General features: G+C 37.9%; 1 protein-coding gene across 6 annotated transcripts in view; it reads right to left on the bottom strand.

Moving 5' to 3' along the window:
- ARHGEF28 (Rho guanine nucleotide exchange factor 28) overlaps nucleotides 1-24006 on the bottom strand; it is a 176263-nt gene that overhangs the window by 95529 nt on the left and 56728 nt on the right. For 4 of the 6 annotated variants that reach the window (XR_009153436.1, XM_058168968.1, XM_058168969.1 and 1 more), the window contains exons 5-7: nucleotides 9002-9185; nucleotides 7069-7249; nucleotides 2247-2319 (exon numbers count right to left, since the gene is read on the bottom strand). Coding sequence is in view for 5 of the 6 variants with exons in the window: in XM_058168968.1 (XP_058024951.1) it covers nucleotides 2247-2319; nucleotides 7069-7249; nucleotides 9002-9185 (438 nt within the window). In the remaining variant the exon portion in view is untranslated. Of the gene's footprint in view, nucleotides 1-495; nucleotides 568-2246; nucleotides 2320-3832; nucleotides 3906-7068; nucleotides 7250-9001; nucleotides 9186-24006 lie in introns of those variants that run through there. The other 2 variants (XM_058168965.1, XM_058168966.1) reach the window with 2 other exon arrangements.

The raw sequence follows: 24006 nt of genomic DNA, 5'->3' as shown, positions 1-24006 counted from the left end.
CCACTCCAGGGGAAGGTTACTGCAAAATCCCCATTTCCTGCTGATCAGCTGGGAATTGGAAGGCAGAGAATAGATGGCGGTGGGGCCAGTCAGAATTTTTACTACCAGTTCTCCAAATTTCAAAGTTCAAATTTCAACTCAAAATTTCCGCTACTGGTTCTCCAGAACTGGCCAGAACCTGCTGAAACCCACCTTTGCTGCTACTGAAGTTAAAGCCATTGCTATATTTTTCTGACTCCAGCCTCTAAAATTCAGATCCTTTTTTCTACAGGTATTATTTTTAATTAAATACTTTGGAATTATATTTAGCATTGCTGTATTTAAAATAGATTATAATATTTAGGTTCTCTTTGTTTTGTTTCATAATTCTGCAGCTGTTGGTTAAAAAGCAACTGTGCCTTGGCATACAAGTGAAAGGTGAAAGCCTTTTGACGTATTTTACACACACAATACAATGAATTGTAAATAATGTCATACAATAGACAATGAAAATACCTTCTTTAGATGTTATAGAGTTGCAAGGCATCTGTATTCCTCCCAATGTCTCAGCTTGCTTCGCAGTAAGATTCTTTTAAAAAAATTAAAAATAATAATAATAATAATTTTCTCTCTTAAAACGCTTAACAAACAAGATACTTAACTTAGTTAACTAATGAACATTAGTTAAATTAAAAGAGATCTATAGATACACCATAACTAATATACCTGATGTAATACATGCAAATCATAAAAAGGAATTATTATGTTTTACAGTTCCACAAATCAAACTATACTTAGAATATCAATACTAGATCAATAGTTTATTTTTCTTATGAGAACATTTCAGATTATGTATACAGTGAGCCCAGTGAGATTTGCTTCTAAGTAAACACGAGTTGTGAAACACAACTGTTTCATGGTCAAATATTTCAGATTACATTTCTGTGCCTTGTTTGTTTTATAATTTCCATCTGGTGATCTAGTCTAGAAGAAATATGCAAACTTTTATTTTCTGTAATCAAAAGCCAGCTTTAACAGCTTTTAAGAAGGAGGAGTGATGTCTTTTATTGGGGAAGCAGGTTTTTTTTAGACTTTTGCTTTGTTTTTTCTTTTTAAATTTATATCCAGCACTCTGAAGCTTCTCTGAGTGCTTACACTTTCCAATCTGGAAAAAAAGCCAAATTGGAAGAAATCCTCTGGATTTAACTGAAATGTGGGCAATCAGGGAGACTAGATCACTGGGTAGAGAATTGTGCAATGAAAGCCTTTGCATACAACTCAACTTTGTAACTCAATTAAGTATAAGACACTGTATTTTATCTATGAAAAACTTAACAAAATCCTCTTCTTTAATAAGAACGTTTTGAAAGCAAATTCTGTCAGCAAGCTGAAATAGGAAGTGATGGAAGAAGTGGAAGGCATTTTTTCTGCAAGCACTACTGTGAGCACTGAGTTGTTAGAGAGGAAGGGCGCATGGCAGTGAGATAATCTGTCCAACATCCACAAACATCAGTGTTCATCACTGGTACATGTCCACCATATTGAGCACACACCCATTTCAGTCCTTGTAGGGAACAGAGAGCTCAAATACCTACACTATGCCCCATCAAACCCATAATCAGACATATTTTCAACATTGCTATTCAGTGGTGGGTTTCAAATTTTTTTACTACTGGTTCTGTGGGTGTGGCTTGGTGGGTGTGGCATGGCTTGGTGGGTGTGGCTTGATGGGCGTGGCAGGGGAAGGATACTGTAAAATCTCCATTCCCACCCCACTCCAGGGGAAGGTTACTGCAAAATCCCCATTTCCTGCTGATCAGCTGGGAATTGGAAGGCAGAGAATAGATGGCGGTGGGGCCAGTCAGAATTTTTACTACCAGTTCTCCAAATTTCAAAGTTCAAATTTCAACTCAAAATTTCCGCTACTGGTTCTCCAGAACTGGCCAGAACCTGCTGAAACCCACCTTTGCTGCTACTGAAGTTAAAGCCATTGCTATATTTTTCTGACTCCAGCCTCTAAAATTCAGATCCTTTTTTCTACAGGTATTATTTTTAATTAAATACTTTGGAATTATATTTAGCATTGCTGTATTTAAAATAGATTATAATATTTAGGTTCTCTTTGTTTTGTTTCATAATTCTGCAGCTGTTGGTTAAAAAGCAACTGTGCCTTGGCATACAAGTGAAAGGTGAAAGCCTTTTGACGTATTTTACACACACAATACAATGAATTGTAAATAATGTCATACAATAGACAATGAAAATACCTTCTTTAGATGTTATAGAGTTGCAAGGCATCTGCATTCCTCCCAATGTCTCAGCTTGCTTTGCAGTAAGATTCTTTTAAAAAAATTAAAAATAATAAATTGGTTAAATTATTGTTCCATTTTGTTATTATTATTTTATATTCTTCATATAGGATGCACAAAGGAAATTCACAGAGTACTCTAATATAACATGCCCCAATTTGTTACTGTCCAGATGTCCTCAGGCTGCAGCAGTCAGCATAGCCAGCAAAGCCAATCAATAGCAACAGAGTGTTGGGAGTTGATGTCCAAATACATTTGGGATATATCTGGAAGGAATGTTATTCCAACATACTATATATGTTCAGAGTTAAATTAGATCATAACCTAAAGCTAAGTAAACCTAAGTTGAGTCAGTGTCTATGTTCAATTATTGACCTGAAAAAAATGTTTATTAATTAATTAATTAATTTATATCCAGCACTCTGAAGCTTCTCTGAGTGCTTACACTTTCCAATCTGGAAAAAAAGCCAAATTGGAAGAAATCCTCTGGATTTAACTGAAATGTGGGCAATCAGGGAAACTAGATCACTGGGTAGAGAATTGTGCAATGAAAGCCTTTGCATACAACCATCTAGCAACTTTGTAACTCAATTAAGTATAAGACACTGTATTTTATCTATGAAAAACTTAACAAAATCCTCTTCTTTAATAAGAACGTTTTGAAAGCAAATTCTGTCAGCAAGCTGAAATAGGAAGTGATGGAAGAAGTGGAAGGTATTTTTTCTGCAAGCACTACTGTGAGCACTGAGTTGTTAGAGAGGAAGGGTGCATGGCAGTGAGCTAATCTGTCCAACATCCACAAACATCAGTGTTCATCACTGGTACATGTCCACCATATTGAGCACACACCCATTTCAGTCCTTGTAGTGAACAGAGAGCTCAAATACCTACACTATGCCCCATCAAACCCATAATCAGACATATTTTCAACACTGCTATTCAGTGGTGGGTTTCAAATTTTTTTACTACCGGTTCTGTGGGTGTGGCTTGGTGGGTGTGGCTTGATGGGCGTGGCAGGGGAAGGATACTGTAAAATCTCCATTCCCACCCCACTCCAGGGGAAGGTTACTGCAAAATCCCCATTTCCTGCTGATCAGCTGGGAATTGGAAGGCAGAGAATAGATGGCGGTGGGGCCAGTCAGAATTTTTACTACCAGTTCTCCAAATTTCAAAGTTCAAATTTCAACTCAAAATTTCCGCTACTGGTTCTCCAGAACTGGCCAGAACCTGCTGAAACCCACCTTTGCTGCTACTGAAGTTAAAGCCATTGCTATATTTTTCTGACTCCAGCCTCTAAAATTCAGATCCTTTTTTCTACAGGTATTATTTTTAATTAAATACTTTGGAATTATATTTAGCATTGCTGTATTTAAAATAGATTATAATATTTAGGTTCTCTTTGTTTTGTTTCATAATTCTGCAGCTGTTGGTTAAAAAGCAACTGTGCCTTGGCATACAAGTGAAAGGTGAAAGCCTTTTGACGTATTTTACACACACAATACAATGAATTGTAAATAATGTCATACAATAGACAATGAAAATACCTTCTTTAGATGTTATAGAGTTGCAAGGCATCTGTATTCCTCCCAATGTCTCAGCTTGCTTCGCAGTAAGATTCTTTTAAAAAAATTAAAAATAATAAATTGGTTAAATTATTGTTCCATTTTGTTATTATTATTTTATATTCTTCATATAGGATGCACAAAGGAAATTCACAGAGTACTCTAATATAACATGCCCCAATTTGTTACTGTCCAGATGTCCTCAGGCTGCAACAGTCAGCATAGCCAGCAAAGCCAATCAATAGCAACAGAGTGTTGGGAGTTGATGTCCAAATACATTTGGGATATATCTGGAAGGAATGTTATTCCAACATACTATATATGTTCAGAGTTAAATTAGATCATAACCTGAAGCTAAGTAAACCTAAGTTGAGTCAGTGTCTATGTTCAATTATTGACCTGAAAAAAATGTTTATTAATTAATTAATTAATTTATATAGCTGCCCATCTCAACGAAGGTGACTGGGTAGTGCACAACGAATGGGAAAACCATATATAAAAAACCATATATTAAAAACCATAAAAATCATATTAATAATAAACATTATAAAAACAGAGATACAAATCCGAGGTTAAGAGGGAATTGGAGCCACCTAAGCATTGTCTCCAGTTTCTTTTGGAGTCCCAGACCCAATAAGACAACCAGGTCTTGAAGACCTTCATTAGGATCTACCCTATCCAGATATAGATAGATATAACAAAGGACAATATGAGTTCGTGATTTGTGGTCTTGTCACCACATAGTCAGATTTCTGCAATGAATTCTATTTGAAGTAGAAGTGAAGATCATTTACAGACTACAGCTGGTCCACCTATCTTGTGGACCCTGTACTAGTTACCAGTAAAGTGGTAGTTTTGATATATAAACGGATACAGGATTGGCAAAAGTTTCAGGACTCCCTATACTAATTAGACTCAACTCATCTGAAGAGATCCTCCCAGGAGAAACTGCTCAAAGTGCTTCATTTTCACACAGTGAGAGTGATGAAGCCAGAAAACTGTCAAACACCCTGGAACAGGCTCCTTCCAAAAACTAGGTTTACATCCTCAGTGAGGGCCTCTCAGAGATTGTGAAGACTAAAAGTGTACAAATTTGGTATGCATTTCATGTACATTCTGTGTATTGGTTATATCTGTTAACATATTGGCATTGTGGATTATGGCAATTTTGTTTTATTGGACATTGTAGTTACTGAGGTTTGATAGCATAGCAAGCAAGTTTGATTAATAAATAAAAATAAAGTTTCAAGTTCACTGTTGTAGAGGAATGACACTGTCAAATAAAAAAGGAATCAACACTTGCACTAATAGTAAATAAACAGCCCATGTCAGTGTTGCTTATTTCTAAGGAACAAGGTCTGATTTTCAGGATTGATATTCTGTAGCTTGCTCTCCTCCAAGTCTTGACAGGTAGAAGGAGCAAGTGCTGAGGATTAGCAATGTGGGTCAGCCCTCTTCTCAGGCTCCAAGATGCTTTGACTGCTGGTGTGGATCTTGCTGCTAGGAGGGTGATGTCGGTCTGGTTCTTCTTGGGATCATGGAAAGCCCCTGGTCACATAAGATCCTCCTTGCCAAGCTAATATCAGCACCAGAAACTAGTTTATGCTAGTATGAAGAAAAGCCACAGAGCAAGTTCTTCTCACATAATTATGAGCTTCTTGAGTTAATCCGGCAGCAAAGAATTAATTCAGATTCTCTGCAATGTCCTCAACTTCCCTACTGGCACAACTGTAACTTCCTTCTCTGTACAGCCCAACTGCCTCCCTAGCCGATTTCCTGCTTCTGAAGTATTTAAAGCTTTTAATTGTTATTGTTGGTCTTGAAGATTTTAGCAATACAATCCTCAGATTTATTTCTGGCGTCCCTCATTGTCTATACGTCTAAAATTTCCTTAACTCACTCATGGGCATGTTCTTGGATTTGTTGGTACTTTTCTGATTAGTAGTACAGTAGACATTTTGGCTGGACTTTTATTATTGTGCTTGTCATATTCTGCTGGTAAATTCTAGATTTATTCATAATAACAGCATGCTCTTCTGCAATCTGGTAGTGAATGAGGAGGTGGACCTGGCAGGTTTTACTGAGATCCAACTGAGAAAAGCAGTGATATTGCTGACTTTGTTCAGTTCTCACCCCTTCAAGGTAGGCCTGGTTAGGAAACGAAGGTTTTAGAAATGCTACTTTACTCTTGCAGGTACAACAAAATCTTGAAAGCCTGCTAGTTTTCCTCTGATCCCTCATATACCAAACAGAATCAAGATAACACTATTTTGATTTTTTTTTTCTCCTGTTGTCTTCTTTCCCAGGACTGAGCTGTTCTTTATTTTCTCTTCATGGTTCTTGTATTCCTTCAGACATTTCCTTCTAATTTTGTACTGCAAAGGCCTTATTGCTGAATCATACATAAAATAGCTTATTTCTTTATTCAAATGTACATATACGTAAGTGATTGTTCTCTATAAGCAACAAGAGTTGCTTTACTTGAACATATATACAACTTATATGTATGTACAACATAAAATTCATGCAGCATTTAATTAGAACGTGGCTTTTCACAATTTCCACCTCACTTTTCAATTTAAATAAAAACTAGCTTCATAGAAATTAACTGAATTTTTATGCATGTTTCTTAATATAGCATTTTTATAATCATGCACTTTTGCAAATGACTTCTCCTAATATGATGCATTTTTGTACATTATTTTCATCATTTTTCTATACATTATTGAGCATGTTATTTTACTGTTTAAGCTTAACAATTGTATTATAACTTTTCAAAGATAAAAATATCAAGGGGTAATTACATTTCCATCCGATTCTGCTTTCGAAATGGCAATTTAGTAGCTTTGAATTTAAATGTGAAATGTTACAATTCTTGGTTTAGTATTCAAGGTGATTTGCTTGGTTTCATCATATTTTCTAAACATTTCAGGGTAATTAAATTTAGATACCAGACTTCACATAAACTTTTGACTAGACTATGCTTTTGATTAAACCATGTAAGATTAAATTAAATTCTAGATCACAATTCTGATTTTACAATAAAATTGTCTGTATTTAAGGCACCATAGGATTCTTTTTTCCATCATTTTTCCTATTAGCAAGGACTCTTGACAATTTAAAAATGATCAATGACCCTATCAAATGTGAATAAACAGTATTTTTCTTAAACTGTGAAAACCAAATAATGTTTCACTGTATTACAACTTGGCACTTACCTTTTGTGTAAAAGTTTTATCCCATAAGTATTTCCTAAAGAGCTGTACATCAGATTCTAATGAATGGTCTGTTATGTGATTAAATGTCAGCAACGAAGTCCCTGATGAATAAGCAAATTGAAGGACAGCGTTTTCATCAATCTCCACTTTAGAAATCTCAAAAGGATGGATGGTCTGCCTCCTGAAACAACACATTCATAAGATTAGAGTTAGAGTGCCAGGACAGTGAAACACAAACCTATGCAAAGTTCCTTTCTCACTGCATTCCATAATTTCAGACTCTAATCTGACTAATTCCAAAGATTCCATGGAAAAAATATTATGGAATGCTCGGGCTAAACAAAGTTTTTCCTAAAGAACTTTCCCCGTGAATCAACAATTCCCACTTGGAAGAATTCTGATGGAAAAAATAAGAACATACAGCTGATTTTTTTTCTGTGACTTTTTAAAAAAATGCAGACTATTTCATAACAAACCCAATTCAGTAGACAAACCAGCAGCATACCAGATCATAAGCGTACCACAATACAAAATAGTCTCTAGAGAGTACTGTATTGTTTGAATGTTCCAAAAAAAGTGAGACATTCATAATAAGAGTGATAACAAAGAATGCATAAATTCATACAAACTGAATATTGTGTAAAACTAGAAACAAAACAGCAGTGTAAATTTGAAGGACGGGGAGTAACTAAGCTGGGTTTATTTTCTTGCTCGTTTTCTCTCCTATTTAATACTATCATGATTGGATAATGAGAATTGGACAAGACAACTGTCAGAATCCTGGCTCCTCTTTGTTTATTTTAAGATTATGTTGCCCATATGTGGTACAGTGGCCTTGTATGTACACAACAAACCAAAAATCCCAATAAATATCCCAAAAAGGGATATTTAAAAATAAATCACAGGTCTCTTTGCTTACTTGTTTCAGTTTGCATAAAACTTTCATGGCAACTTTAAAATAAAGTTCAGGCAACTGGGCTGTTGCTAAGTCAATTGTGAGGAGAATCTCCAGGGCAGGTCTGTGGTACAATAGATGGTGCCAGCCAAGTTGTCTAATCAGCAACAACATATTGCTTCAGAACTTCAGCAGGAAATGAACTCTTGAACAGCTTAAAATCTGTTCTATTTGACTGCAGCTTCGTGAGTGGGGTGTGTGATTCTATGTGCATGGCAGAGAGAAATCTATATGTAGTTGAAAAGCAAGTCAGGTAAGGAGAAAGAAAAATAATGGTAATAACTAAGTTGTTGAGGAACAGAAGTTACAGAAGGTGCTGTTTTGTTGTAAGTGTGTATTCTAACCTCTTACAAACTAGCACCTTTTGAGAAGCTAAATTCAGAAAAAGAGCAAACGATACAACTAACAAATCCAGTGAATACATGTCCAGATTAGAGAGAAAAATATTTTGGATATTTCCTAAATACTTTGGATATTCTCTAAAACATATAAACAGAGGTGCCAATCAGTTTTACCTGAAGTTGTTTTATTGTTTATATCTCACCTAGACTGTTTTTGGTTGCCTATCCTTCTAATTTTTAGATGCAGCTGGATTTTTCTTCTATTCTATTTACTCATTATTTACAGAATTATTATGTACCCATAAATCTTAAGAATAAGGTTCACATAAAATTTTAAATAAACCAAATATATTATAATCTATAACAAGACATAAACAAGTAAATTATATTATATTCCCATAGAGCAGTGTTTTCCAGCCTTGATAATTTTCAGATGGACTTCAACTCCCAGAATTCTAAGCAATACCCTTGCTTGCTAGGAAATTTTCGATACTTAAAAGCCAAGCAGCAATTGCAAAGAATATTTGCATTTAAACATCTGCAATAGAATAATTCACTGAATTTAAGAGAAGTACAAACAAAAGAAGTCATTGAATTTCTTTCTTCCCATTCTTTCATATCAAACCATATTACTTACTTGGAAAATATTTCAACAAGACTGAAATGTCCATTCTGTAAAGCCAAGTCCAATGGTGTCAATCCTTCTTCATTAAGTAAAGTGACTGCAACTGTTCCACCTGGTTGGAATAATAGGAACTGCGAAAGTTGAACTAGACCCAATCTCATTGCAAGATGGAGAAGTGTTTCTTTGCATTTAGATTCTAAAATAAAAACATATATAGGTTTTGCATTAAAAATAAGCAATCCTTTTCTTCTGGACTATAAGCATCTTTCAGTATAACAATGCAGATTTTATTATTAACACAGATTAGTAAAAAAGAAAGGTTATTTCAATTGAATCCCTATGGTAATCCCTGCTACATACCGGTATTTTAATTATGTATTGTTAGTTGTAACTGTTTTTAATTTATTTTTGTTTGTCGCACAATCACTTATTGAGATGGGTGGGAGGGAAGGAAGGAAGGAAGGAAGGAAGGAAGGAAGGAAGGAAGGAAGGAAGGAAGGAAGGAAGGAAGGAAGGAAGGAAGGAAGATTTGGCAGCTCCAAATTTCAACCAGCAAATGCTCAGTCTTACTTATAGGAAAAAAGAACCCAAACACTAAGTACATACTAGATGGACGTTACCTTACAGACTACCCCCATCCCGTTAAAGACGTTGGAGTTTTCATGTCAAATGATCTAAGTGCCAAAGCCCACTGCAACTACATAGCAAAAAAAGCTCTAAGAGTTGTAAACCTAATCTTGCGTAGCTTCTTTTCCAAAAACACCACACTACTAACCAGAGCATATAAAACATTTGCTAGACCAATTCTAGAATACAGCTCGCCTGTTTGGAACCCTCACCACATCTCTGACATCAATACAATTGAACGTGTCCAGAAATATTTTACAAGAAGAGTTCTCCATTCCTCTGAAAACAATAAAATACCTTATCCCACCAGACTTGAAATCCTAGGCTTAGAAAACTTGGAACTCGGTCGCCTCGACAAGACCTAAGTTTAACTCACAGAATCATCTATTGTAATGTCCTTCCTGTCAAAGACTACTTCAGCTTTAATTGCAATAATACTAGAGCAACTAATAGATTTAAACTTAATGTCAACCGCTTTAATCTAGATTGCAGAAAATATGACTTCTGTAACAGAATCATCAGTGCTTGGAATACTTTACCTGACTCTGTGGTCTCTTCTCATAATCCTAAAAGCTTTAACCAAAAACTTTCTACTATTGACCTCACCCCATTCCTAAGAGGACCATAAGGGGCATGCATAAGGGCACAAACGTGACTACTGTTCCTGTCCTATTGTTTTCTTTTCTTCTTCATATATATATATATATATATATATATATATATATATATATATATATATATATATATATATATATATATATATAAAGAGAGAGAGAGAGAGAGAGAGAGAGAGAGAGGTCTTTGGTTATTCGGGTTTTCTCCCGCGTAAAATTGGAAGTGTCTTGGCGACGTTTCGACGAAGTCTCATTCGTCATCTTCAGGCTTCAGCTTCGTGCTTCTGGGAGCAATGTGTGATTGCAGCTGTTTCTTCCTTTTTAACTGCTAGTGGGGGTTTGAACTGATTGGGTGGGAGCTTGGCTGTTCTTTGATTGGATAGGGGTTTTTTTGTGCTCTGATTGGATGGAGGTGTGTCCTGTTTGGGTGGGGGCTTGGTTGTGCTCAGATTAGTCTGAGTTGCAGGGGGATTTGAGCTGGTGAGCTGCACTGCTGCTGTTTGGCTTCGTGTTCATGGTCATGCTACATCTTCGTAGTGGGTGTCAGTCTGCTGCATGTATGGATTGGAGAGGTTTGAAATGGCTAATGTTGCAGCTGCGGTCTGGCTTCTGGTCCTTGGTCGTGCTTCCTGATCAGTGTGGGTTTGGGTCTGCTTTCTGGGTGGATGTGTGGTGGTGACATCCTGTGTGGACCTCGTGAGTGTGGGTCTGGTGTCATTCCTCGTGTTAAGTCTACATGCAGCAGACTGACACCCACTACGAAGATGTAGCACGACCACGAACACGAACAATAGCCTACACCCCAAAATACAGTTCACCATGGAAACAGAAGTTAACAACCAACTTCCCTTCCTGGATGTCTTAGTCTACAGAAAACCCAATGGCTCCCTAGGACACACCATCTACCAGAAGAAAACACACACAAACCGCTATCTGCACGCACTCTCACACCACCACCCAGCACAGATCAACTCCGTAGCCAAGACACTCATCTCCAGAACAAAATGCTTAGCTGATGAACAACACCTAAAAACCGAACTAGACACTCTCACTAACATACTAACATCCAATGGATTCCAAAGAAATAAGATTACCAAGCTAATCCAAAAAGAACCCCCCACTAAAATCCAAGACAGAGAACAAGAAAATGGCACAGCCCTCCTCCCATATATAAAAGGCACCACAGACAGAATCAGCAAGATCCTCCACAAACACAACATCAAGACAGCATTCTGCACAAACAGAAAAATATCCACCATCCTAAGAAACCCCAAAGACAAAATTGAGTTAGAAAATCAAGGAGTATATGAAATCCCATGCACCGCCTGCCCCACCACATACATTGGACAAACCAACAGAAGAATAAGTGCATGCATTGAAGAACACAAGAACTCATTCAAAAAAGAGGAACCAACTTCTTCCCTGGTCCAACACTTTAAAGTCACAGGACATGATATTGACTTTAAATAGACCAGAACTATCGCCAAAACTGAACACTTTAACAACAGAATAATCAGAGAAGCCATTGAGATAGAAAACGCCCACACAGCATGAACAAACGAGATGATACCTCCGCCTACCAGCCATTTGGGAACCCGCCCTTATTGACAAACGAGTCCCTAACACGAGGAATGACACCAGACCCACACTCACGAGGTCCACACAGGATGTCACCACCACATCCACCCAGAAAGCAGACCCAAACCCACACTGATCATGAAGCACGACCAAGGACCAGAAGCCAGACCGCAGCTGCAACATTAGCCATTTCAAACCCCTCCAATCCATACATGCAGCAGACTGACACCCACTATGGAGGTGTAGCACCACCACAAAGCCAAACAACAGCTATGCAGCTCACCAGCTCAAATCCCCTGCAACACAGACTAAATTGAGCACAACCAAGCCCCCACCCAAACAGGACACACCCCAGCCAATCAGAGCACAAAAACCCCATCCAATCAGAGCACAGCCAAGCTCCCACCCAATCAGTTCAAACCCCACTAGCAGTTAAAAGGAAGAAACAGCTGCAGTCACACATTGCTCCCAGAAGCACGAAGCTGAAGCCTGAAGATGACGAATGAGACTTTGTCGAACGTCGCCAAGACACTTCCAATTTTACGGGAGAAAACCCGAATAACCAAAGACCTACATACAAACACCGAAAACCTCAGAAAACATATATATATATATATATATATATATATATATATATATATATATATATATATATATATATATATGCTTATACCTCATATTTACTCATATATGTGTTTATATACTATATAATCTTTTTGTATGATACCTACATATATTGTTGTGACAAAATAAATAAATAAATAAAATAAATAAATAAAGATTTGGGAAAAAGGAATTATCTAATTTATTTCTCCAGTTTTTAAATGCATACAAGCATGTTTCAATTTCTATTAAATTATAACAATGCAGTCTTTAAGCTAATTGACCCAGCACAAATTTCATTAGCAGAATAGAGCACAAGCCTCATGTTCCTCAGCAAGCCACAAATCTGCTTGCGGATTTGGGAATACTTCAGAACAATGTGCATTTGGGGTTTTCTCTGCAGGACCCCTCCGCTGTATCAAACAAACAGTTCTGGCCCTGATAACTGATTTAGTTGGCAAAGTGGCTTTGCCCCTGCCTTTTTGAAGATTTATTTTAGATTCATCATCTAGCCTGTGATTTCCTGGTGACCTCTTTTCCAAACAATAGCCAAGTTTAACTCTGCTAAGCTTGCTTTAGCGAAAGCAAACTATATTTTGCCAATAAACAGAAAACTGTAATATTAAAATTCAGATGTTGGTATACTCTTATTTACTTTCTATTGCAAACGTTTTCACATGGGCTGAGAGAGTCCAAAGGTATGAGCAGCTATAATTAAAGACCTGTATGGGAAATTCAGTGAACTGTATCCCCTCCTTTGTGCTTTTCATTCTGCCAGGTACTCAAATTCTTCTGCTGTAAGGTAGACATTTGGGCAAATGCAAACTTTTATTTGTGCCTTATTAACATAGGTGAGAAGGACTATGGACTGAGTAGCAGGTTCAGTATGTTTCCCACACAAATATGTCTAGACATATCCACAGAATGAATCTGGTGATGTATTATCCCATGTAGGGTTACTGCAATCCATATTCTACATCCATATCCCATATCCCAATTTTGTAACCCCTTCCCATACACCCTCCATACCATAAATAGTAGAATGGATAATTATGACTACAGTGTTCTTTTTGACAAACTAAGGGTAGAAAATGATGCATTAAGATTCTACAAAGCAAAAGGCATTTCTTTTCCACTTCAAAGAGCAAAGTTTCAAAACCATAAACACGAGCTGAAAAACATTTGGACCCAATAACTATTTTGTTACTAGACATATTTCCTGCAACCCTTGGGGGCCAAAATAATCTTCAGCCTAAAAACAAATTGCCTGACTCTGCCTTCATTTACTCTCTATTAGATAATAATAACAACAACAGGGTTGGAAGGGACTTTGGAGGCCCTCCAGTCCAACCCCCTGCCCAGGCAGGAAACCCTACACCATCCCAGACAGTTGGTTAGCCAACATCTTCCCAAAAATTTCCAGTGTTGGAACATTCACAACTTCTGCAGACAAGTTGTTCCACTTATTAATTGTTCTAACTGTCAGGAAATTTCTCCTTAGTTCTAAGTTGCTTCTTTCCTTGATCAGTTCCCACCCATTGTTTCTTGTTCTACCCTCAGGTGCTTTGGAGAACAGCCCAACTCCCTCTTCTTTGTGGCAACCCCTGAGATATTGGAACACAGCTATCATGTCTCCCCTAGTCCTTCTTTTTATTAAACTAGACATACCCAGTTCCTGCAACCGTTCTTCATATGTTTTAGCCTCCAGTCCCCTAATCATCCCTGTTGCTCTTCTCTGCACTCTCTCTAGAGTCTCAGCATCTTTTTTACATCGTGGCGACCAAAACTGAATGCAGTATTCCAAGTGTGGCCTTACCAAGGCATTATAAAATGGCACTAACACTTCACTTGATTCTATCCCTCTGTTTATGCAGCCCAGAACTGTGTTGTCTTTTTTGGCAGCTGCTGCACACTGCTGGCTCATATCTAAATGGTTGTCCACTAGGATTCCAAGATCCCTCTCACAGGTACTACTATTGAGCAAGGTACCACACATATAGTACCTGTGCATTTTGGTTTTTTGGCCTAAATGTAGAACCTTACTTTTTTCACTGTTGAATTTCATTTTGTTAGATAGCGCCCAATGTTCAAGTCTGTCAATATCCTTCTGTAACTTGAGCCTATCTTCTGGAGTGTTGGCTATTCCTGCCAGCTTGGTGTCATCTGCAAATTTGATGATTTCCCCATCTATCTCCTTGTCCAAGTCATTGATGAAGATGTTGAAGAGTACTGGGTCTAAAACAGAGCCTTGGGGTACTCCACTGCATACTTCCCTCCATGTGCATCTAGTTCCATTGAGGACTACACGTTGAGTGTGGTTGGTCAGCCAGTTACGAATCCATCTGGTGGTGGTGCTGTCTAACCCACATTTTTCTACTTTATCTAGTAGTAGGTTATTGTTCTGTGCTCCCTCGTCTCCGTCCGAATGATGGCTTAATTAGCCAGCACTTATCAGCTCTGGCAGCAGAATAGCCAGCGTCTGCCAAGAGCCTCTGTTATCTTCCACGACGCTGGTGAGTCACCCAGAAACAAACTTCAGCTCTTAATCAGTGGATTTGCCTGTTACAAAGAGACACAGCAGCTCTCGCTGCCTTTTATATCCTGTGGGGTGTGACTCCATGACTCAGCACTTCCTAGGCCTGCCCCACCCTTGCTTCTGTTGTTTCCTCCTCTCCTGCCTACGAAACCTAGGGTTCACCCAAGCCTGATTGCCATCAGCTGGGTCTGCAGGCGTGGCCTGGGGAGGGAAAGAGTCAGGGGAAGGAGGCCTCGTTATCTCTTCCACCTGGCCTGCTTCTGGCTCCTGGAGCTGAGCCAGGGAAGCCAGTGCTCCCGAGGTAAGTCCTGACAGCCCTTCCCCCTCACTGTCCAAGTCACTTTCTGGCAGCAGGGACGTCTCGGGGAGCGCAGACACAACAGTTATAGTCTACTTTATCAAATGCTTTACTGAAGTCCAAGTAAATTATATTGACAACATTCCTCTGGTCTACTAATTTTGTCACTTGGTCAAAGAATGCAATAAGATTAGTCTGGCATGATCTGTTTTTGACAAACCCATGTTGGTTTTTGGTTATTACTTTGTTTGCTTCTAGGTGTTCGGTGATTCGTTGCTTGATTATCTTTTCCAGAATCTTCCCCGGTATTGAGGTCAGGCTGATAGGTCTGTAGTTTCCTGGATCTGTTTTTTTTTTTTTTTTGAAGATGGGAACTACATCAGCTCTTTTCCAGTCCTCTGGCAGCTCCCCTGTGCTCCAGGATTATACTTATACAGTCTTATACTTGCACATACTAAGCGAAAAATTGAAACATATAACTTTCTTGAGAGAAATTTCTTTCTCACAGGAACATTAATGAAAATTACAAAACATCTGCTCCCGCTACTTCTTTGCCAATTACAGATATTCTTCTACACTTCTCCTCTGGACTCTTCAGCCATGCTCAATATGGTAAACCTGTGTCTGCTTCTAAAATATTTTGTTTTATGTTAGCCTCCTAATATAATGAATTCAGCTTCTTTTTCTTAAAAACTTGCTTTTTCTCATTTTGTGATTTTTTTCCTCTTTCCAGGGTTTTTGTGATCTCTTCCTGGTGGTTTCTTCCAGAAAGTCTATTCACCTTTCTCAGTTCTGTCCTCTTTTATTCTATTCCTTCATCACCACTACAACAGAAGCTCTCAACTAATTATCGGCTCAACTTTGGAATCAAGCCATTTAATAGCATTTAAAACAGCCCAACCACTTTAAAGGCCTAAGAAGATGAAAAATATTCACATTGTTGAATCTGCATGAATATAGAATGCAACTGGTTTCCACAGCACAATCTTCAGAGTCTATCCTCAAGATTGACAGTAGAATCAAACATTATAGCACACATCATGGACATTATTTCAGAAGTAAATGAGAGTGAATTGGCATATCTTTAAGCAAAGAATTCCCTTATGAGACCATCCTATAATAAAGATGCCCAGAATAAATACAGAGTCTATGAGAAAAGACCAGTAAGAACTCCCTCAATATTTATTTGGCTGTTTCCTACAGTGATAGCTTGCATCTTTTTTTCAGTAGTACAAAATGATCTACTCTCAGTTGCCATTTGCCCCCCAAACAGCAATCCTATAAAGTAGGCTAAATTGAAAAAAGGGATCAGCCTGAAGTCATCTAATGAATCTTTCCTATTTTTACCATGGGATATAACTGTCTATACAGGTCTAACACAATAAATATGTTTTATGACTAACATAAAAGCAAATGAAAAATAAAAACAAAAGTACAGAATAACATTTATGTTTGTTCTCCTGTGACTTCAAGTAAAAATCTGGGCTTCCCTAAAGGCAAAGACAGCAACACATTTTATATTACAACCAGGCATTTCCTCAGCCAATGTAAGCAAATGCAGACGACAGCAGTGAGACTGTACATATGTTCCCTTCTGATGATGCAGTTGGAAAATCAGAAGTCAACTTCCAAAACAGGAGGAAATTTTTGTACACTGACCTCAGGAACAACATAATAAGCATGAATAGCATATGCTAAGATTAGTTCAAAAGTTGATATTACCAATGTAGTCTTGGAAAACGAAGAGCAAAATTAATTGTGATCCATACTGAATTTTCTAAATGTCTACCATACCATTGATTGAGAGTATGTATGTATTTATTTATTTATTTGTCGAGTACATATTAGATAATATATATAAGTATAGGCATGAATTGAATAAGTAAAATGAATACAACTAAAGGGAACATTAGGACAGGGACGGCAGGCACACTGGTGCTCTTATGCATGCCCTCATGCTAAGAGAGACAGAGCCTCTTGAAAGTGTGTGAATGAATAGGCAAGATTGGCACTCTATTGGCACTTTATACTAATGTGAACATCTCTTCCTTGTCATGCATATGAGAACAATGAATATCTGCTATGGAGAACCTTCTCCATCAATAAAGACTGGAGAGATTCATGGTTGAGAAACTCCACTGTAGAGATTTATATCCTGCTCTTCGAAGGAAAGGAGGAAAGAATGCAACTAGCATGAGGACTGAATATGACCAGAAGTCTTTTTTTTTTAAATCAAGGTGCTTTTTTTTATTTATATATAAATATTTTGAATACAGCGTATTTTCCGGGCATACCATTTTACAAAAAGGAAAGAAAAAAAAGATATCACATATACTGATAGCAATAATAATAATAATATAACAAAATAATTTCTAATCATATTTATAATTATATTCACTTATTTATGTTCATATTAAATATATTGGCTTACATATAATTATAAACAACATTCATATTTTACTTAAACATAACAATACTCTTTCTTCATCTAATTTCTACTTCTCATCTCTAACCATTGATAAAACCTATTCCACATTAAATAGTATTCTGTGTCTCCTTTATCTTTTATTTTCAATATCTATCTATCCATCTCTGCACAGTCCAATATTTTTTGGATTATATTTTCATCTGGTGGGGTGTTCTCATTTTTCCAATATTGTGCAAATACAATACCCGCTGCTGTCTATACATGTAACATTAAGTATATAGTCCCTCTGTCATAATTTTCTGGTATTATACCTAACAAAAATATTTCTGTTTTAAAATCTATGTGTTGCTTCATCGTCTTCTCCAACCATGTATGTATTTTGTCCAATATTTTCTTGCCTTCACACATGTCCACCACATATGATAATAGGTGAGTAGTCTTGACACATTTACCTTGGAATAAAAGGAACTAAACTGAAAGCCTGAATACTTTTACTTTTCCTTCCAGCCCTGGAACAACTATTCCATATTGCAAAGGGCAAAAAAACCTCAATACCGCCAAAACTCCTTTCCCTATTTTTCATGCCAACTTTCAAGGAATAAGCTGGAATAAACATGAGCAGTAGTTTTATGTTTATCTAAGAAGGGTCACAGACTTCAGTTGGACTTCTTACAGAAAAAGCATGCATAGGTTTATGTTCACTGAACCCAGGCAGTGACTCTCTCTCTAGTCAAATGTGTGTTTTTGTGCATTTGTGTGAATGTAAGACAGGAGTTTATGTGAGAGAAAATAGCTATATCCAAATAGATCAACTAATACCAACAATTTTAAATCAATGAGCATTAATTCAAATAACATTCATTTAATGCAGTGATTAGTTGCAGGTCGGATTTCCGGGGAGCCGCGGGCGCGTCTGATGCGCATGCGCAGTTGCAGGTCGGATTTCCGGGGGAGCCGCGGGCGAAAAAGATTGGGAACCTCTGATTTAATGTCTTTGCTTGGACTCTAAACTTTTTTTTTCAGTCATGGGTTCTGGCCACTGCATAGATCCACAACCTATATAGATCGTTCACATGCACATATTAATTGGAAAACCTTCATGTTTCAGTGGAAGTTGGTAATTATAACTGACAAGGTAAGAAATCTGGAAAACGTGTTGTATGTATTTTTTACCCCTTTTGTTATTATATTCTTTATAAATGATCTGCTTTAAATCCAGATTTATCTTTCTTTTAGTTTATTACTAATATAAGCCATGTAAGTGGGTGCAGCCAATAAGATTCCTATATACTAACCTCTTCCAATGTACTTCAACTCCATAATATAAATAGCTGAACAAGCAAAATATAGCTGTTTCAGCAAAATATAACCCATTCTCAAATTTACACCATCAGAACAAAGAACATTTGTTCTAAATCAATGGATGATTAAAATAAAATGAGACATGAGTAGAAAGCTCACATTAAGGAGTGAGCAAATTCATTTGAGAACTGAAAGAATCCCAGTTTTAAAGAACTAGTTTCCATCAAACTGTCTCTTGAAAAATCACCAATCAAGTTATTTGAAAGGGCTAGAAATATTGCAAACAAGTTACGGCCAGTATTGTAGACCTTGATTTGCGTCAGTTCTCTAGTTTATAGTCAAAATATAATGTTTGAGGGATAATAGCAGAGATAAAACCAGTCTGTTTAATCTATTACACGAATATTCCTATTCTTTCTTGCACCTGAATCCCTTTCCTTGCTCAAAACTATTTAAAACAAAACAAATATTTCTCCTAACAGAAGTGACTAAGTTGTCCCTGGATGATACAGCTCATTTATTTTCAGGAAGGAAGCAGAAAATATTAGCTGTGTCTTGAAGGGAAGACCTGGCATCAGAACAGGCTTACAGTTTTCAGTTGTCTCAGGCTTAATCTTCTTTTAAACTTTTAATGTGTTGACAAGCTTTCAAACCCAATATCTTTTTTTTCTCTGAAGATTCTAATACTGTAGTTAATTTCCTACCTCAAGCAACTCTGCAAAGCCAAGGTTAAGCTTGAAAACTGATCACACCCTGCTATCTGCCACCAACTTTCTTTTTCATTCTTAGCAAACAAGTGCTGTATATGCTTTTACTATGAATCAAACCACAATTGTGCATGCTGGCACACAACCCATATTTTGAAAAGTTTGTGATAAGATTCAAGTACCATTTATCTTTTTCTGATTTATTTAAAACAAACTGAACTGCAAAGGGAGAAAAACATCTAAGAACAAGTGTTATGGCACACGTACAATGAAAGTTTATACATGCTGACAGAGGAAAACATAAAACTGATGACTCACACCATAATAGAATGTCCATTTCTTTCAATAAAGGCATGTATTTTTTGCTACTGTGTCTCGAAGTAATTTAAGCTAAAGGAAGCTCATCAATAGCCTTAAATTGCAGGAACTACTGAAGCATAGTCCTTAGCGAAGCTAACCCCATCTAGAACTGGGGTATGATGAATCAGTGGTGGGTTGCTACCGGTTCTCCTCGAATCAGGCAAACCGGTTCTCCCTGGATCAGGCAAGACGATAATGTCAGCAGCAGGAGGCTCCGCCCACCCACTCAGACATCTCTACGCATGTGCAGAAGCATCACGCACTCGCGCAAGCACATGCGCGCCCACGAGCGAACTGATAGCAGCCGAAATTGAAACCCATTACTGTGATGAATGACTATATACCGGTAAGTTAAGATTCAGATGTCTTAATTTTGAACATAGGCAGATTACTTCCTCTCTAAATCTGTATTTAAAGTTTAGAAAATACATTCTAAAAAGAATATAAAGGTCACATATCACGATCAACCACAAAAATTAAACAGTATTGGCAGAAACCAATACATAACTGCAATATCATACGTACTCAACAGTAGAACAGATGTCTTTCAAGCAAAACACTTTTCTCTGCAAAGAGAAAAAAATGCCACTCAAACACTTGAGAGGCACTGCAGACCCTTTGACAATACTGTCATTACAAGACAAATGTCTCTTTTCCTAACTGACAAAGCACTGTATGATTTTCAAGAGGACTTCTAATCACTGGATGCCCTCACAATACTAATCAGACACCAATACTGTAGACCAGGTATCCCCAACCCCTTACTGGGTCAAGGCCTATTAGGAATTGAATCACATGAGTGGATAGCTGGAGTGTGTATGTGTCAGCCTGGCCCTTACGTGGCCCAGTTCCACTTCTCCACCCCCAGCCTGGCCAAACCACAAAGGTTGGGGACCTTTGCAGACTTTCTTTGTAGACTTTGTAGACTTTCTTGTGCCCTGTGAATTCCTTTTTATTCTCCTAAGCATTTAAAAATAATTTTAATACAATCAAAATCTTTAATACAATCACAAATTTAATCATAAATCTGTCCCTCTTTTACTGTTAAGGTTTTTTTTTTTCCTGCCTGTGTGTGACTTTACATTTTTACTTGTTTGCTTGTCAGTTATAATTGTCACCTTACCTCCAGGAATTCAAAGCAACATATTGAGACAGACAAACAGACAGATAAGACACAAACAGACAAATAAGCACACATAGCAGTTTTCTCCACACTGATCCTAGGTTATTTAGGCTGAAAAGTGATGTTCCTAAGTCAGCCAGTCAGCTACATTGGTTTAGGAAAGACTAGGCCTCCAAGTCCAAGAACACAACCACTAGACTACACTGGCTCTGCTGCTTCTGTTTGTTATTGATGAACGTATCTTTTCTTTTATGTACACTGAGAGCATTATGCACCAAGACAAATTCCTTGTGTGTCCAATCACACTTGGCCAATAAAAAATTCTATTCTATTCTATTCTATTCTATTCTATTATTGTTTTGTTTTGTTTTGTTTTCAGTGATAGCGCTATTTATAGTTGGACTGTATTATTGTACTGATTTAAACATCACCCACTGACAAATGTTCTTATCAAAGTGTTTAAGAACGCAACACAATGCGCGAAATGCAGCCCAAGGGTAGTCTTGTTTGTGTTTCATTTGATAAGCAGTGCAGTGCTATGGAAAAACAGGACTCAAGGTTTTGTTAACATTAAAACAAGATAGAGCTAATATAATGTTCAGTACAGAAAAACATCCTATGACAAATATATTGGGCAATAAGTAACTATTAATCCACTTTGAGGAAATCTTTAGTCTGCATTAATAAAAGCAGGAAATAATTCCAATTTCTGAAAGAAAGTTAAATAACTTTCCTTCTTCCAGTTTTAATTAGAGTCTAAAATTAATGCTAACAAACGTTAAAGCTTGGTAAAAATCAAATTTCATAATATAATAATTCCTAGAAAGCATTATTCAGTATCTGAAATTGAAGGGTTAATTGAACTTAATTGAATTGAATTGCTAAGTAGTTGCAGTCAGCCAAATAAGCTTAACGTAGAGCCATCTGGTGTTGGCAGGGTCAACATGAGGGATCTGCCAAAGGCACAGGGGCTCACCAAGAATTGTGCCAACCCTTCTGCCATTAGGACTTTCACCAAGGCCAGATGGAATGCCTGGTCTCAGCTGCCCTTTGTTCTCACTCCTGGCAATCATTCATTTCCTCTCTACCATTAGCAGGCTTATCTCACAAGAAGGCGGGAAGCACCTCTGCTGGAAGCAAGTCTTTAAATTTATTCTTTGACGGATACACATTTTGTTTTTCATTGGTTTTTGAATTTTGGGGAATCCAGAGCCAAATATAGCATGATTTTCACAATACTACCAGTAGTAACTAACATTACCAATGTTAGGTAACTCACGTCTGTAAAAAGCAAGGATAGCTTGAATGGTTGGTAATAGCAGCAATCAGTGTGCCACTGCCTGATGGGTAGGAAAATTGGCACCAAGGGAAAAAGTTGGGTTTTTTTAGGTCAGGAGTCTCCAACCTTGACAACTTTAAGACTTATGGACTTCAACTCCCAGAATTCTTCAGCCAGCTGGCTGAGGAATTCTGGAATTGAAGTCCACAAGTCTTAAAGTTGCCAAGGTTGGAGACCCCTGTTTTAGGTCAGATTTGACTTCTGATGATTTAATGGACATGTAGTTTTTTGGGGGAACCAATACAGAGTTAGATTTGCCATTGATTTCTTCCCTGATGTTTGGAAGGGGAGGTTCTTTTTCTTTTTTAAGTTTTTTTAAGTTTTTCAAAGTAAAAAATAAAAAAAATGAGCAGATGCAAATGAAACAAGTTTTTTTTCCCTGCTTGACACTTTCAATAGGAGCAAGTAAGTGGATTGTAGAGATTTCTTTTATGATCTGCCTATAATAAGTAGATGGCCTTTATGGTTCTATCCAAATCTTATTCTTAATTGGGATAGATTTATTTATTATTTATTTTATTTATTTATTCGTATTTCTATACCGCCCTATCTCCCTAAGGACTCAGCCATATAAAAACACACAAATATACAAAATAAAACATTCATCTAAAAAACTTATTATAAAGGCCAAATATTTAAAATAAGATATAAATAATAAAACCCAATTTAAAACCAAAGCTAAAATTTAGTCATTTAAAAATTTAAAACCCTAGTCCAGTCCTGCGCAAATGAATAGATGTGTCTTAAGCTCGCGGCGGAAGGTCCAAAGGTCAGGAAGTTGACGAAGTCCTGGGGGAAGCTCGTTCCAGAGGGTGGGAGCCCCCACAGAAAAGGCCCTTCCCCTGGGCGTTGCCAGTCGGCACTGCCTGGCCGACGGCACCCTGAGGAGTCCCTCTCTGTGAGAGCGCACGGGTCGGTGGGAGGCATTCGGTGGCAGCAGACGGTCCCGTAAGTAACCCGGCCCTATGCCATGGAGCGCTTTGAAGATCATTACCAAAACCTTGAAGCGCACCCGGAAAACCACAGGCAGCCAGTGCAGTCTGCGCAGGAGAGGTGTTACATGGGAGCCACGAGGGGCTCCCTCTATCACCCGCGCAGCTGCATTCTGAACTACCTGGAGTCTCCGGGTGCTCCTCAAGGGGAGCCCCATGTAGAGAGCATTGCAGTAGTCCAGCCGAGATGTCACGAGAGCATGAGTGACCGTGCATAAGGCATCCCGGTCTAGAAAGGGGCGCAACTGGCGAACCAGGCGAACCTGGTAAAAGGCTCTCCTGGAGACGGCCGTCAAATGGTCTTCAAAAGACAGCCGTCCATCCAGGAGAACGCCCAAATTGCGCACCCTCTCCATTGGGGCCAATGACTCGCCCCCAACAGTCAGCCGCGGCTGCAGCTGACTGTACCGGGATGCCGGCATCCACAGCCACTCCGTCTTGGAGGGATTGAGCTTGAGCCTGTTTCTCCCCATCCAGACCCGTACGGCCTCCAGACACCGGGACAACACC

The sequence above is a fragment of the Ahaetulla prasina genome, chromosome 2, assembly GCF_028640845.1.
Source record: "Ahaetulla prasina isolate Xishuangbanna chromosome 2, ASM2864084v1, whole genome shotgun sequence".
Taxonomy (NCBI): Eukaryota; Metazoa; Chordata; class Lepidosauria; order Squamata; family Colubridae; genus Ahaetulla; species Ahaetulla prasina.
The sequence above is the reverse complement of the archived record's forward strand: the minus strand, read 5'-3'. Positions and strand labels throughout refer to the sequence as shown.